Source organism: Xiphophorus hellerii, chromosome 15 (assembly GCF_003331165.1).
Source record: "Xiphophorus hellerii strain 12219 chromosome 15, Xiphophorus_hellerii-4.1, whole genome shotgun sequence".
NCBI lineage: Eukaryota > Metazoa > Chordata > Actinopteri > Cyprinodontiformes > Poeciliidae > Xiphophorus > Xiphophorus hellerii.
The window spans coordinates 13,236,693-13,254,362 of record NC_045686.1 but is presented as its reverse complement, the minus strand read 5'-3'; the positions used below and the strand labels follow the sequence as shown (position 1 = coordinate 13,254,362).

The 17,670-nt window shown below is 37.5% G+C and overlaps 1 protein-coding gene across 7 annotated transcripts in view; it reads right to left on the bottom strand.

Moving 5' to 3' along the window:
• Nucleotides 1–17,670, bottom strand: part of ppp1r13bb (protein phosphatase 1, regulatory subunit 13Bb) — a 30,202-nt gene that overhangs the window by 11,191 nt on the left and 1,341 nt on the right. For 5 of the 7 annotated variants that reach the window (XM_032585931.1, XM_032585935.1, XM_032585936.1 and 2 more), the window contains 8 exons: nt 11,433–11,580; nt 10,619–10,738; nt 9,374–9,444; nt 4,305–4,406; nt 1,533–1,707; nt 1,103–1,302; nt 856–1,020; nt 62–254 (listed from right to left, as the gene is read on the bottom strand). In XM_032585931.1, the coding sequence (XP_032441822.1) occupies nt 62–254; nt 856–1,020; nt 1,103–1,302; nt 1,533–1,707; nt 4,305–4,406; nt 9,374–9,444; nt 10,619–10,738; nt 11,433–11,580 (1,174 nt within the window). Of the gene's footprint in view, nt 1–61; nt 255–855; nt 1,021–1,102; nt 1,303–1,532; nt 1,708–4,304; nt 4,407–9,373; nt 9,445–10,618; nt 10,739–11,432; nt 11,581–14,175; nt 14,197–17,670 lie in introns of those variants that run through there. The other 2 variants (XM_032585933.1, XM_032585934.1) reach the window with 2 other exon arrangements.

The following is a 17,670-nucleotide window of genomic DNA, read 5'->3' as shown; positions in this document are numbered from 1 at the left end:
CTTGTACAGTTTGTTTTTCCTGGAAATATTGTTATTCCTGATTCAATGTAGTTCAACCCACCTGATTTAGGACGACCCTGGTTGGCTTGGTTATTCACACCCAGTGTTTGAGGCTTCAGAGGGTCAGGCGGTAAGGTGTAGCCCCCATCCTGTCGGCTTGGTACTGGAACCTGGATGTAGGGCCCAACAGCAGCAACCCGACCCAGAGTACCAGGGGCCGGTTGGGGGGAGGGAGGCCCATTGGCTCTATTGAGCTGTAAGGAGAGCGTCAGACACATTTCAGACATTGTGATGGAGAGCTATGGACACTTTCAGAGCACTTGAGGAAACCTGCAGAACTGATGTTTCATTTTATATTTGACTGGAGAGATTTTTAACTCCCAGGCATCAGTTTAATTGACTAACTTTTAAAACTTGAGAAAAATATCCACCTTAAAAAATGCATTAAAAAGATACTGTTTAGTATTTTCTCTGCGTAGATCTTAAACAACATCAGCCCTTCTCAAAACTTCCAAACATTGAGGAAATTTGAAAATTTTAATTTTTGACTTAAAATGTCAGTCTTGACTGCTGATGTCAATTTTTATTAACATGACTTAATTTTCCAATCATATGTTTGGAGACAGTTCTTTAAAGTCTTTACATTTTTTAAGAGTTTCTTTTCTGTTTTTATATTTTTGTAGTCTAGAGTAATGTGCTGCACTATAAGTGTCTTTGCAGAGCTGGGAGGGTTTAAAAGATTCTTGTAAAGGAGAAAAAGAAAAGACAGCAGTAGACAGCAAAAGTATCCATGATGATGCCTGAATGATAAAAAGAAAAAAACTCAAGAGATGGATTGAATGTTCCTAGTCTTACAGGGAGATTTTCTTTTTGACGTGCCTCAGCTTTTTTCTTGTAGAGGCGTTCCCGCAGCTCGCTGATCCGCTTGTCCATGAGCGTCACTTCCATGTTGCGCTTGTTCAGAAGCTCCTTCTGCTGCTGCAGCTTGCTGTTCTGCTCCTGGTTCAGCTTGTTCCGAATCTGAGGAGCATAAACGCCTTCATCACTGCAGCCTGAAGCAAAGTAAACATCTTGTAAGTGGTGAGATCATGCAGAGCATTACCTGAAGTTCTTGGTAAAGCTTTCTGAGCTCCAAGGCCGCTGCGCCGGTCACTTGGCCACCCAGGCCGGTCTGTATGCCGTTGAGCTTTCCTCTTCGTAGGTCTTCCAGCTGCAGGCTGAGCTGCTCCACCCTCAGCACGGCCGTCTGCAACTCAGCCTGCTTCTCTTGAAACAAACTGGTGACTTGTTCGATCTCTGCCGCTGGATGTCAAAACAAAAACCCAACAAAATCAAACATAAATACTATTTATGTATATGCCAATAGTCATCAGAAGGAAAAAATGCTTTCTGGAAATCATACAAATAAATATTTCTATAGTTCATCTTTTTTTAAAATCATTGCAATAACTGATTTATGTAGTATTACTACCAAGATATTGACTTAAAAAGGTAGAAGAAAAAGTCAGAGTACATTTGGTAATTTTACATACACAAGTTGCCGTTGATGACCTTGCTGTAGTCCACCTGGCCTCTCATAGCTCGGATCTTTTTGAGCTTCGCCTCCTGGCTCTCCACGCGCTCCTTGAGCCTCTGCAGCTTCTCGCTCTCAGACACGGTTTGCTGCTGCCGCCTTTCCTGCTGCTTCAGGTAACGCAAACGTTGCTCCTGAAAAATAAATAATTGGATTTTTTATTTATTTATCTGTAATATTAAAAACGAAACACAGAGATAATTATTTTACCAGGAAGCGCAAAATGTGGAGGCTTTTAATTTTTTATAAACTACCCAATATCACAAGGACAAAACATTGACCTCTGCTCCAACAAAACAAATTACTCTTGCAGGCAAATAAAACACACAACGTACCATCTAACACAGGAAGAAGAAGACACACTTTTAAAGGCTAAACAGGTCTAGAGTGTGTATTAAATGAGACACTTCATTGTGTCAGGAGGGCTGAAGAAAGGGTCAGATGACTTCATCTCTACCCAAGTGAGAATTGCTCCAGTTAGGGTCCTAAAAAAAGAACCGACAAGCCCGAGTTTCCAAATGACTGCAGGGCTTCGAGTGGGGCCTACTTTTCACACATCACAACAAAAGGCAATACACTGTTATGTTATCTGGGGGTCTACAGTGGCCTTTATCCTGCATGACTGATCAGCAAAACCACAAACACACAAGTCAGGCTAGTTCTGTTTCTCCAATTACAGAGACTGAGCAGAACGTCTCAAACACAACAGACGGAGCAAAATACAATCACAATCTAGGCCTGTCACAATTACAACTTTTGCTGGACGATAAATTGTCCCAGCAGTTGTTGCGATAAAAGATAATATTGTTGTTTCAAGACCATGTTTAAGTAATACAACTGTAACAGCAAAAATAACAATACAAGAACACAATCTCAAAGATCAATCAAGTTTAAATTCTAATAAACATTTACACTGGAACTGGAAAACATTTTAACTATCCAAAATAAATAAAACAACAAATAAAATTAATTTTTAAGTCTTTGAAAACAAAATTGTCCCTCAAAAAAGGGCTAGTTGAGACCAAAACACCAAACTGAAGACTTTTATCATCAGTTTTTGGTAGAAAGAGAAGGTGAATGAAAGTTATTGAGTTTGTTCATGGGTTAACATTTACTCTTGAAATGCCTTAATGAATTTTATGTTTCTACATGTGTTTAAAGTCTCTTTGCCAAAAGTCACGCTACAATCCGTCTAACTGGTTACGCAACAGCTTGGCCCCCGTTTAAGGTCACGGGAGAATCTTTGCATGGCACAAACACATAAGCAGTTAACTGGACTTCTGTGTCCTGAAGTTAACCGAACCGAATGCAAGACAGTAGCCATCAGCTGGCTTTCCAACAATCAGAGAGATCCATTAGCTAAGCATTACAAATCAGCTCAAAGAATGAATAATCTGCATCATGTTAAAATATTTGGATAATCCTCAAATTGATTAAAAACATAAAAGAAGCTGGGTGGCTCAGTTTGTGAACCTGGGTTCAATTCCTGGTCTCGGGCCATTTGCTGCACAGCTTAATGACTGTTTGATGAGGTCCAAGTCTTTCAGCATTGGAGGCCTCCTTGACATCACCCTGATTTTTAGCTCTTTACTCAGATTTTCTGTAAGATCCAAGTCAGGACTCTGAACCAGGCCACTCCAAAAGAGCAGTATTTCTTCCAGTCAGAAGAATCATACTGGTAAAATTAAAAAGATGACTTTAAACCTAAATATGACAGAGTGTCAATGATTTGGGGTATTTTATATATATTTTTTTCCCCCAACAGTAATTTAAGCTTCATTCAATGCAACAGCTAAAAATTATACAAATCCTCAAGTATTGTGAAGAAGCTTCTTTACTTGCAACTTTCCTATTGCAAGTATTTTATATTTAATAGTGAAGCATTAAATATAAAAAATTAGACTGAGAATCTCACACTTAGTCACCAGCTCATGCTTTTCCCTGAAACAACTGTCTTTATCTACCCATTAGGTCAAATGCAAATCTAAAAAAAAAAAAAACACCACAGGAAAATTTCTTGTGCTTTCATTATGCAATTGCGGTTTTTAAGAAATACTACAGCTGTTGAGCACAAATGATGGAAAAAGCACCAAAAACACAAACATGGATGAGCAATCTGAGTACTCCCTATACTGAGGTAAAGATAAAAGTATTATGAATCATTAACCGTCATCATTTCTTTAAAAAATTCTGTCATGAATATTTACACTGATACGGTGTCTTTTTCTGGTATAGATGTTTTCACATGGATGTAAAAATTTCCTCAGAATTTTTTACTGAGGAAAAAAATTCCTCAGTAATTTTTTTGAGGTTTAAGTGGAAAAACAGAAAGTATATCTGTAATATTTTTGTTTAAACAGTGTGTAGGTCTGGTTTACAAAATTAAATTCTACTCCTCTTTTTCTTTATAAAATAAGTAAAAGGGTTTCAACTAGATGTACATTTTATTTTTTATCCTTTTTTTTTCTCTCCAAAAGTTATACATTTATACTCTTTATGCTGAGAGTTCCAGAAAACCAAAATTAAACTCCTTGTTTGTGCGCAGTTTGGGCCAATAAAGTTGATTCTGATTCGTTTTGACATTAAGTGGGTGTTAACGTAGTATTAGACTAATTCAATTTAGAGGAGACATGAAATGCAAACAATGTGACTTTATCTGTGCAGCCCAAAAACGATACAGTAAACAGAAACTTGTTCTGAAAAATAGATTGAAAAAAAAAAAAGGTTTTACCTTTGCAACAAGCATCTGCTGCTGAGCCTCGATCTGTTGCTGCTGCCGGGTGGCCATCTCCTGCAGCTCTGACAGCGTGAGCTCCACACGCTGATTCCCCACCTACAAAACACACACACAGTGGTCAAGACACTAAAATCTAAACATAGTGATCCCAATGTTGACACACACTGAGATGTTACAAAAAGTGCTGATATACACAGCATCACAGAGGGCGGTTAAAGATTTCCAGTCAGGTGAAGAGAACTGATGGGCCTAATTGTGCAGAACCATCCTGCTTTCTTATAAACACAACTGTCTGCTGAGTAAATATAAATAAATAAAGCAAAAATAGGCTTAAATTTTAGAGCTTAAATTTCCATTACTAAGAGCTGCCGGATTCAGAAAAGTTCATGACCGGAGATTTTGCTTCTTCCCAGGAGCTTTGATGAGAAGGATGCTTTACTTTAGCGGATACCCGGATTTTCGTCCAGCCACAACATCAAGGTTTAACAGCTCGGAGCAAAAAACTGGAAGAGCTGAAAGCTGCCACTGAGACATAGTGTGACGTGGCGGTGTGTCCTAAAGCCACCACTCAGGTGAATGTCCCATAAGTCTGCACATCAACGACAAATGTAAAAAAAAAAAAAAGTCACTAAGTGCAGAATAATACATGTGGTATTTACGTTACATAAGCAAAGCACATTATATAAAATAAAAAAAAGTGCCAGAGTAAAATACAAACTGACAAGTTACACAAAATATTCTATTTGTATAAATATTAAAGAGATATCAGACTCAATTTGGCACAACAGAGAGTCTCTCATCAGACATTATATGTAATGAAGACTCAGTGTGACGATGAGGCCAATGTGCCATTTAGTGTCAAGAGCTTAATAACAGTTCATATGACAGCGAGGGCATCACAATTACACAGCAGAGCTTCAACCAGTCAAATACACCACACTAAGTCTCCAGGAGACATTTCTTACAGTAAAAGGAAACTCTTTGACTCTACAGCCGTCCACAACTCGACCACATCAGATGTTGACCTTCATATTGTTTCCTCAATACTGTCCACAACTGGGAGTTTGACACAAGTACAGATTATGCTTTCTAAATAATAGGAGTGGGGTGAATACCTGCAGTGGTATCATGTAGAGGTGCGATGGAAAAATAGCTTTTAATCAGAATTGGACAATTTTGAGTTAGCCAGGTGGTTGGGAACGTAAGAGTAATTGTTTTTCTGTTCAGTAAATGTTACCAGGTCATGATAAACACAACACTGGTCAGTGTAGAAGTTACTGACAGAAAGGTACTGTATCCAAGTTAAGATATTTTTAGTACTACTGAGGTTTTTAAACCTCTCTAGGAAACACTCAGACTGAAGTAATGATACCCATGCTAACTGTTACTAAACGTTAATGACAGTTTGAAATGTCAAATCCAAATGATCTTGTCTTCATTTTAAAACAAGATTTCTATGGAGTGGCTTTATGTCTCCGTATAACAAAACACAGCTCACAGTATGACAGTAGTGAAAAACATACTTTGAACATTTAATTCTAGTTCATAATTAATAATTTGCAGGTTAAAGCTTTAAAAAAGCTGAAAATCAGAAACAAAACTTTACCTGAAAACTGGTTCACTGTTGACATGATGTAGCAGTTATGTTTTGATGATTGTGAATAGTAAGTAATAAGTTGTGTTTCAACATCTGTTCTGTGTATATACTGAGTGGGCAGACAGATTATTTTAACAGTTTTTGCTCAACAGTGATAAACACTGGATGAAAAAAAAACGCTTTTGAAAATCTAATCACCAAATTAGATCTAGGTGGATATAGGATAGTTAAAATATCCAATATCTAACTTGGATATTTCAGAATATTGAGAGAAGCCGAAGCTGCAGGGAAAGCCTTCCAACCAGCAGGCTGGAATCTACAAACATTTTACTCTGAGGTCAACATCGTAAACACTGCTTATAATCTACTAAATCAGCACCTTGTGACATATTTTATAGGCTGCCAATTGGTAGGATTTTTTATAGTCATTTTAACTACTGGAGAAATTCCCCTCTTCTTTGTTTATGCACCTCAGTTCACAGGCCTCCTCCAAATTTAGCATCTCTTATCTCAGAACAGGCAGCATTCCTGACAAAGGGATCTGAGGAGAAACTGCATAATAACGGTTCACATGATGCTGAGTTTACAGGAGAAACAGGAGTTTACACTGACAAACTTCTGCTAAACTTCACAAATGTAAAAAATTTTTTTTAAAACTTCCAAATAAATGAAACCAACAAAGACTTGAGATTATAAGTCAGTTGCAGTTAATAAAATATTTCAACAATTAAACTAAATTACCTTTTTTTGTGACTTTCTATCATTTTTTTTAAATGTTTCTGGTTTCTAATGCAAATTCACAAAATTGTGAAGGAAAAAAAATTCAATGGACCCTAAATAACATGTAGGGTTTGCAATGCAACTACAACCCACTCCAATAAAACATTTAGGTAACAGCATCCATGTACAACTATCTGTAGAAGCTGCTGAAATATTAATAACGGTAGCTTTCACCACCACACCCAACCAAGTCCTCCTCTTTATCTACAGAAAACGATACTAAATACCTGAACGCTTTCAAAACAAGGCAGATTTTTGTTATGCCTTCACTTCTGTTTTTCTCCAAACCAAACCTCTGAACATCATCCAAAGATGCAGCTGCCTTTGAGTGAAGGAGCATTCTTAGTGAACTCCAAGCTTCTCTAAACTGCCTTCCTGACATGCTTGAAACTCTCCCAGACTTTGTCTTCGGTTCGGATGTACAGAGAAAGCAGATGGTGCCAGACATGTGAAGGTGGCCTCCTTTTAATGTGGAATACTAGCACAGAAAGAGTTCAGTTTGCTGCTAAAGAGATTAGAGAGAGGATTACTGTGAAAGTATTTGTATTATAGGAGCTAAAATAGCTAGATGGGAATGGACTTACTTGATTAATGGAGATTAATGCGACTCATCTCATCAGAATAAAACACTGCTTCTTTTCCAGAGTGATTTTCCTTTCTACATTTCCATTTCTCTGAAATATTGTGCAGGGAAGCAGCAACACTAAACTCAGACATGCCCCAATGTCACTGCATTGTCGCCAGCACAATTCAGCCAGTCTGTCCCAACGTGGCATTTATCAAAGCATTCACATGAATGGCTGTCTAGAAGAGAAAGAAGGAAGGATGCAAAGGAAGCTACACTCAAACTCACTCAAGCAAATCTGCATCAATAACAATTCATCCGAGGAAGAAATTCGAAGCGCATGCAAACCTTTTGATTATGCTGCCAAAACAAACTCTTGAATAAAATCGTGTATTTATACCAGAACCCACAAAATAAACCAATTCAAAACCACCTTATGTCTCAAAAGGTGTTTATGTTACTTTTTATTTGATCTGTCAAGATAGTTAAGCATCTGTTAAGCTGCTTTGAGGACAAGATTTGTAAGACATAAATTGAAATCTATATTTATTCTCTTCATGCAAGTCTGTTGTAAACAGCAGCCTCCCTCAGTGGACAGACGTGATCCGCAGAACAGCAGCCTGTGGAAATGCCAAAGAAAGCCAAAGAAATTGTCCTATTTGTGACAATTATATCATCCAGAAGGAAGTGTGATAAAGTCCTGTGAATCTGACACATGGGAGAAACTGACATAGATGAGTTCTGACAGTCATGAGGCTTCTGAGAGACATCCATGGCGATCCTGTTCTTCGACAGAGTTCATTTCATCCACTGGTTTGTGTTATGATAGATGTATGATGTTGGAAGTGCATCTTAAAGTGGCAGAGACGTTTGAGAAGAGGAATCAAGATAAAATGCTCATTTCTACTATCTATTATCTGGGCCTCAGCATTTTTACACCAAGTCTCAAAATTGCAAAGAAATGTATTTGTGCTTATCTCAGTCGTACTAGAACATGACCAGGTTAGGCTTTAGAATACGAGTTATGTTCTTTGGAACAATTATATCATCAAGAAGGAAGTGTGGTAAAGTCTTGTGAATCTGACACATGGGAAAAACTGACATAGATGAGCTGTGACAGTCAGGACGCTCCTTTTAATGATTGTAAATACTTCCGTTATGTCAGTAAGCCAAAGTTTATCAGACCTCTTTTTTAAATTATATATCTTTCCATCTATCTTACACACACTTTACAAACACAAATAATGTTGAAAGTCCCAACTGACCTAAAAGTGGAAAAGCTTGGTCTATTTAAACGTGAGTCAGGCTGAGTCTATTTATAGTGCATGCAAATATCTGGTTTGAACTGTGTATTTGCATGCAGACTATGAAAGCATCCAACTTGCTGTGCAGAATATTACAAAGTATTGGTTGAATATGCGATTGTGTACACATTAGTGTATATTGCATTTCAATATACTGTGCAGTTCTATTGAAAACACTGGATAACCAAGAGTAATCATTTTTTTACTGCAAAGAGAATTGTAGATTACAAATCTCTCTAAAATAATGACAAAACACAAGGAAATGATTTGCCACCTAAATACTTTTCATTCATATTGATAATATTTTCATCCGTCAAAGAAAGAATAGTAAAAATGGTGCAGCTACGAGCTCTTCTGGTATCAAATAAGCTGTCTCTAAAAAAGAAAGAAAAAAAACAAACAACAAAACTCCAAACCTCTCATCTCACCAGATACACTGGCTTCTTGTCTTAACCCTAAAGGTACAATTAGTTACATTTCCTTGACCGCAACACTTAGGTGCAAAATCTGGGACAGATGGTCGGGCAGAAAGAGGATGTCATGCCAGAGGGAGCTCTTAATGGGAGTCATTCGCATCTCCAAGTGGATACATCCTGAGAGTCCAAAGGACATGACGGCAGAATCATACACCCACTATTATTTTTCCTTCTACTCCCAAGATAGAAGGCAGAAATAACTGTCTGCGAAAACATACTTCTGACTGAAGTGTTATCAAAAACACTCTGGAAATGTAGGTATGTTTATGAGCTACATATACTTAACAGTACATAATAATAGGTGACTAAAGAGACAGTAAATTATAAGCTTTACTTCTCACCCCATTCTCATTGTGCTTCTCTCCAGCGTTGCCAGTTCTGCGACCAGTTTGATCCTGCGACTGCTGACTCCCTGCAAAACAAACAGGCAACAGCAATCGTCACAAACCAAGAAAAGAAACGTACAAAAACACAAACAAGTGTGCAGATAGGTGCAGACAAAACAGCAGCTTTGAAAGATGACAATGAGTGGAACAGACTGACTAACTGAAATATGCTCAATGGAAAAAAATGGATATGGGTAAACCTTTGCTTGGGAGAAAAAAGGTTAAAAAAAATATGATTCAAACTAAGGTGGAAACACATTCCTGTACTCTGAAAACTTCTTCATTTTCTGTTGTTTTTCCCTGTCAACTCCATGTTTTTGCCAACTGTTCACAGTATTTTTTTAGGATGCACAATACATCTGCATTACTTTAAATCTAGCAACCTACAAAATTATAATTAATACACCGAATATATGACAAAGGCATGTTTACCAAATGTGTCAAATTATTAAATACACAATTACATTTTTACAACTGACTATATCATAAATTAAAGAAAGTCACAAATTAATTATACTTTTGCAACAGTAGCTCCACCCACTAACTGACTGACAACACAGGACGAAATACTAACACAAAATACAATTAAATACTTTTAAACACGTTATGAACAATATATATTTTGCATGAATCATTTAATTGTGTATTTAATGAAATGAAACTAAATAAAAACAATTATTGCAATTGGATTAATTTTATGTTTGCACAGACAAAAATGTAATAATGTACTAATTTGACATGCCTTTGGCTTAATGTGTGTGCACATCTTTAACATACCTAATGAGCTTTAAAAGTAAAATATTTTGTGGTGCTCTTGGACAGATGGGATTTAAATGTAGGATTATTTCTGGTTTATTTGGCAATGCTTCAAACATGTGCAGCTGAAAAATATATTTGAGAGTGAAAACTGGTCCAACCTACCCCAAGTAAACTCTCTAATCGTTTAAATGGTTGGAAACTGGCTTAAAGAAAAACACACCCGAGGACATTCTGGTTGTCAAACATTTTTTAACAAAAGTGAAAGAAAACAAAACTGTCCCTGTTGGGGCTATTTTGATTTTTATCAGCACTCAGGCTTTGACGTGCAACAACACAAAACAACAAAATCTGTAAAGCAGACCCAGAGTGTCACAAACTTATGATGACAGCAGTGTCAGTCATAAAGAGCCAACTTGGAGTCGGGACTTTCCCTACACATACCTTGGTCACTGCTCTCGGTGGGAGAATCTTCATGGCGGAGAAAGAACTTGACTTCTTGTTTTCGAGGCCCCCATTTCTGCAGATGTTCATACATCATGTGCTCAAATGGGATTGCTCTTTCTGCAGAAAAATGATTGAAAGCAGGAAGATGTAAATTAGCTGGGCTTTAATCTGCCTGCAAATAACAAGGTTGTAGGAGGAGATTTGTGGATATTTCCAAGAGTTTTAAGTATTTTGGATGTCAACGTGACAGCCCAGTGTTTGCAAAAACAAAAGAGTGGAATAAAACATGGAACCCCCCGCTCCCCAAAAAAACAAAAAAAATACCAGAAAGATTTTAGAGGGGGGAGTGATGGATTATTAAATGTCAGCTGAATCTTATTGCATAACTTGGGTTTAATAACACCCTTTGTTTGGATGTAGAAGAAAACAAGGGGCTCTGATAAAAAACTGCTGGCTCCAGTGTGTCAGGATATTATGAAGGCTGTAGATTATCTGGATGGAGGTAAGTTGTGACAGTCCTATGAACTGCAACCTAAACTCGAAGCCCGTTATCTAAAGCTGTAATAATATCTTCCTCTTTTTCCATGTTCTGTCTTTTTTACTCAAGTAACTCATGCATAACTCAGCTTAACACCTTCTTTAGATTGAGTATGCTTCTGGAATAAGAGAACAAAAATAAAATTCCTGTGCATGAAAAGAAAGTGTCAGACTCAGCAATAATAGGCTTCATTACATTATTTTTATGCACTACTTGAAGACTGTGTAGATTACGGCAGATCTATGTACTCCCATTCTCCCAGGCGGATCTCACCGTTGCCTCTCCAGACCTCAGCCAGGTGGCAGCCGCTCTCGCCGGGCTCTTTGCAAAACTCGACGACATCGCGGCACGTCGTCTCGGGTGTGATGGGGACCTCGGCCGCAGTCTGCTCCCCATCGCTGAGGTACACCGTCAATATCATCTGAAAGACACACGGAAGGGATAAATGACCCGGAGAACAAAATTTAGAAAACATAAATAGATAATGAAGGAAATAAACAAAGAGTCCATCACTGTCTAAAGGTGTGGTTGAAGGTTGGGGCTTTAAGCACTCAGTGACGTACAAAGCCCTCTGTGCTGATGCTGCGTTATGCTGCAGACCATCCGTGACTGATAGGTTGAGCTGCTGATATGCACGTGACTGTGCCTGCCACTTTTCTGTTTACATAGATTAAGGCCCAATACTGTGGTGAACATGCAGTTTAGGCTGGAAGTGAATGCAGAATAATGTCTCTCCCTGCATTTGTGAAGATAATTTACAACAAAAGTTCTTAAAAAAGAGGTTTGGGGGTCGTTTAGAAGATAGTGACGCCATGTTTATTTATCTTTGCAATCCCAATGTTACAAGTATATCATCAAAAACAGGGAGAAAAAAAACCAAGCATCTAAACTGGTTATCCTACCTTGGTAGGTGAGATGACAATGTATCCATATAGCAAATGATACTTAAAAATAAAATATGTAACTGACAAAAAAAAACACAACAGAAAAATAAAAAAGCAAAATAATATTTTTTTTCGGAGTGGTGCCCATTACTACATTAACTATGAATTTATGTTTGTTACGAAAACATAAAAAAATAGACTTTTTGTGCAAAAGCTACTCTACATCACTGCTGTACTTTTAAATTAAAAGCAGTCACATATGGTTTCTAAAATTAACAAGATGTTGCCTTTTGTTCTCATACAACAAATGTTTACTTTAGCCTTAAAGATGTTCCCAAGTTAACAGGTGCTTGGGTCAAGGACTAAAATGATTAATTGTGTTCACTAAAGGAAAGATTATTGCATTTTAGACCGCCTAATACCGTATAATAGGTTTAAGAGTTCAAATAAAAACTGCTAAAATGTGCCACAAAAATCTGACTGGTTTAAATATACCGTCTCAATAAATGAATAAAGCCAATAAATCGGAAGAATATGATGAATCCCAGGCTGCACATTACCCACAAAGTGATCTATGGTAGTATGTGTTTCACTATTGCTTATTTATTGTCTGTGTGCTTCTGTCGGTCTTGACCAGGTTTTTAATCTCAATGAGGCATTCCAGGTTACATACGTCCATGATGTCAGACACTCAGGTCACTGACAGGCTATCTCTGACCTTCTCCTCAAAAACAGGTGGACCTCCATAACAGAGGAAAACACTTCCCACTCTGCCTTCATCACTGTAAGCCAAGCCGAGGGAGCCGTCCTTCAGCTGAGCGTTAAGAAATAGACTAAGTCACAAGTCTGCACAATTTTTCAAAACCATAACCAAAGAAGAGATATAGGTCTGTATAAATGGGCGCAAAAGACTAGCAAGGCATTTTAAGGGTAGGAGTTGGCAATACGTGATCAAGGGAACGTCTAGAGACACAATTGGTCCACTGACAGTTATAACCTTTCTCAATCTTTGGGCATATATGGTTGTTTTTCTTGCTGGAGTAGTGAGAACACACTACATGTTGGTTTCATGTTACTGGTAAAATGAAGCAAAAAGGATTGAAGATATACCTTTCTGTTAAATGTGGCAAGTCTCAAATAGAATAAATCTAGAGCTATGCCTTAAACAAACTCAGTGTTTACATTAAAAATAAAGTAATTCACATTTACATTTGTGAAAAGGGCTCCAGTGTCCGGTTACAGCTCTGCAGCACTGTCATATATAATTTACAGTCCAGTCACTGAGCTACCTTTAAACTGTAACTCCAGGAGATTTTCTGAGACAAATGACTCAGAATTTCAATGATGCAGACATCTGATTCATTGACATTTTCAGCAGCGGGCTAAATTAACCAGCATGATCACTTGTTCTCTGAAGCCTGACTAATGCAACCAGAAGCCCAAAGATTCTGCAACACGTGCAAATATTTTAGTTTGGCTTTCTTTTACAAGAATACCAAAAAAAACAACAACCAACATCTATTATGATGCTGCTTAACTGTGCTGACATGAACTATTGCAGATAAGTTAAGGGTGGTGACACCTTACTGGCAAAACCATTTTCAGATGATGACACCAATATTGGGAAAAAGTACGAACCCATGCATCTACTAGAGGAAAATTCATCCTCATCTTGAGGGAGAATTGAGCACATTCCTCCTTGTTTACATGTTTTAGAATACTTTGCTTTGATGCTGATTTTTAGGGTAATAAGCCAACAATTAATAATGTAATTCTAATTGTCTGCCTCCAAACCAACCTACAATTACTCAGGCTTATCAGGAAAAAGTTGCAAATTTAAACTTAAATCATCCACTAATAAGAACAAAAAGCAAGACAGGAAAAAAAATATTCAAAAATCTGCATAGGGATAACAGCAGCTCAGAAAACAGGAACTCCAGTGATCCTGGTGAAGGACCACTGGAGAAATACCAACCGCCCTCACTAAGTTGCGTCTGCCCATACTCTTGTTTCTCTTCACCGCCCTCCGTTTCCTCTTGATCTTCTTTTTTGGCAGCGGCTGGTGTTCCTTTGCCCAAATAGGGCTCTCCTTGGAGAGGCTAACAAGGCCACGCAGCATTATATTCACAAACCTCTTCATCATGGCGCTGCTGCTGCTTTTGCAGTCGTGGGACTTAATCGTTATGCCATCGCGAGCAGACCTCTAAAGCCGACAGCGGTGCGTGCATCAGAAAAGTGCTGCAGAGGAGACTTGGGAGGGGGGAAAAAAAAAAAAAAACACGAGCTGGATGTACAGTTCGGGGAGGGAGGGATAGATGGACGGACGGGGGGAGAGTGAGCAAGAGTGTAACTAACAGTAAGAGAAAGAATGAAAAAGAGGGAGAGAGGGCAGAGGAGGATAACGAAAAGACTTTCTGACAGAAGATTGTGGCTGGGATGTGGTGCTGGCTACTGTGGCGTCATGGGGAAAAAACAAAAAAAGGACAGGATCGGTCTTTTCATGGCTAAATATGTAAAGCAGCATTTTATAATATGAAAGTAAGAAAGAAACATTCTAAAACCTGGTTATTAATCAAAGACCTTGACAGAATTTTAAATTAAAACTATTTTTCCACAACCTCGAGTGAAAGAATGACATAGAATCTTAGTGAAAAGCTAAACTTTTAGTTGATCTAATCATGATTCAGATTAATGTTCACTGGGTTCAAAGACAAAAAAAAAACACACACACGTATTAAACATGAACAGGATAATCCAGCAAATGATAAAGGCCTCAGGCCAAGTCACCCTATTTTCACTACTATATTCACCTAATGAACAGTTTCTCTCTGTAACCTTTATAAATCTATTTACTCGCGTTGTAGTTTTGGGTTTTTATGATTTATGGAAATAAACAAAAATTCACGAAACCATTAGTATTACTTAAATTTAAGGCATAACACTTAGAGGTTTTTTATATTGAACTCTGTTTTCCCTGATTACAATTCTAAACCCCTTTTGGGGCTATTAAATGACCAAACATGACAAATTAATAACCTCCAGTCAAACCAAAATAAGTCTTAGTGAAACTCATACCCACAGTTGCTTACAGAAGCCTTTCTTAAAATATAAAAAATACTTTTAGTAAATATTAATACAGTATGTTCTGCCCAGAATAGAGGAAGCAGAACATATTGCCCCCTCTATTCATACAGTCATTTCGTACTGACTTTAAGGTCAGTACGAAATGTCTCATGGCAGACAGCTCCTTTTGTCCGGTAGAAAATGATCAAGATTGCAAAAACGCAAGAAAAATGGTGAATGGACAAAACGACCAATCACTCACTCAAATTTTATCCTACACTTACTCACAATAAAGTGGAACATAAGCAGGAGAATGTTCCACTTTCACAAAAGTGCTTCCTGAAAACCAGATTCAAAATAAAACTTTCCTAAAGCAAGATAAAACAGTGACATCAGAACACAAGACTTATACAGTCAAAACCATCTGAGCTTTATCGCAATGATTTACTAAGTATATTTGCCAACTGCTTCAAAATTTTTTTCCCTTTACTTCAAATAAAAGTGAAAAAAAAAACAACACATAAAATATTCTTTTAGAACTTGAATGATGCCAAAGAAAATGTTCTGCTTTGATAGAAAAGCATGTATTGCACTGTAGCCAAATACTGAGGCAGAGGAATGAGGTTCTATTGTGTCAACATAGCTTATTATGACACCATTGAGGATAAGAAACTTGTGGCAAGGAAAAATATTCAGGGCTCCGCAAGTGTTGCATGAGGCAGTGGTAAACAGCAGGAGTGTCTACGTGGCTGTATGCTGACCAAGCTACATGGCCGTGGTCGTTTCCAAGAATTAAATGCACACACATTTAAACTGAATAGATTTGATTTCCATCTTTGGATGACTTGTGACCATTTCTTTGTGATTTATGCTGCACATCATTGAATCAAAAGGTTTTAACAAGCTTCTCTTTAACAAGCATCAATAAACTGGCGTGCTTTGATGAAAGGGCTTTTTGAATCTGGATGTCACAATTCTCAGCATTTAAACACAAACATTACTGAAAAATAGCCTCAGAATGAATGAAAAATGGAAACACATGCAACATAAACCTGAATAAACATTTTCTTTTTTTTTATTTTGCTTTGACCTAAACAACATAACAACAGGATCTTTCCACGTTGAATAAGCAGACTTAAGGCTTGCTTTAGCTGATTAGGAAATTGTTCCTGAGCATTTATGCAGGTTTGTTTGTTAATATGCAGCAAGTCTTAATATTTCACATTTAGAATATGAAGCAGATTTGCCAAGGTCTTCAAAAAGAATAAAAGCCTCAGCTTACAGACGAAAAGGTGTCAAAGTCCAACAACGTCTTATCTGCCCTTCCTAAGGCACCGTTTCAGAGTGAAGGCTGACTAATGTCCATTAGGACAAAACTTTAAAAGCATAATCAAAATTGTATTTTATTCAAGCAGTAAAATAGAAATGGGCATCTTAAACAACTGAAAGTTTCTAAATAAATCAATACCTGACTCTATCCATCTACTCATATTGGGTTTGATAAAAAGAACAAACAGTCACAACCCACCATATTAGACTACGAATATTTAACTTTTTTATGACAAGCACTTTTAGCGTGGTGGCTCGCCTGGTGTTGCTTTTAAAGCAACTAATCTAAAAAAGTGAGAGTAAAAAAAAAAAAACAATGTTTACTTTTTCCTCTAAGTCAAGCTTTGCTCAGTTTCACAGTGTGAGATTAATGCCTCTTGACAATCCACTCAGCTCAAAAGCCCCCCCAACAACAGAGCGTTAGTTGACGCAGTCGAACAGACCTAGATCTACTGCGGTCTCATTGGCTGGCCGAGTCACACGAGAGAACCGAGTCCCTCTCTGCTGGACTAACTCTTTGACTCTGTCAATATCTGGTTGGTGCCACAGGATGCAACTGTTCGCCGAGGCTGTGGCTGCATTTGGACCGGAGGAGGTCACCACTGGAACAAATATAGAGCGACTATGTACACTTGGAAGCTTTAAAAGGCTCACTGTGTTTGTTTCCTGCAACTCTTGGATAACAAACCAAATACAAATTACCTCCTTCAATCATGACATTATGGATTCTGCATTTATGTTTTCAGAATCCATAATGTCATGATAGAAGGAGGTAATTTGTATTTGATGAATTTTCCACAAAATACATCACTGCTTTCTCAGCACTGACAGACAACAACAAAGCCTTAGTACTAGAGCTGCAATTCAGTTATTATATTCTACACCACATACAACAATAAAACCAGGTCAACACAGGGTACAGAAAAATATAACAAGCAAAAAAACCAACACTCCTTTAGGTACACCAGTGCCTTTTTTTAAAAATAAGTTTTGTATAAAGTGGAAAGGAGCCAATAGCAGTGGAGGTGATAAATGTTTCTTTTATTTGACAAAATGTATGAAAAAGTGAATGCTGAGTTAAATAATATGAAATATAGTAATAAAAAATAATCAAGATATTGCTAGAGTTTTATCTGAATAAGGTTATATTAAACAAGCAACATTTAAAAAAAATTATAAGATGTCTTTAATGTATTTTATATTATAATTAGACAGAAGATTGTGCAAAACATACT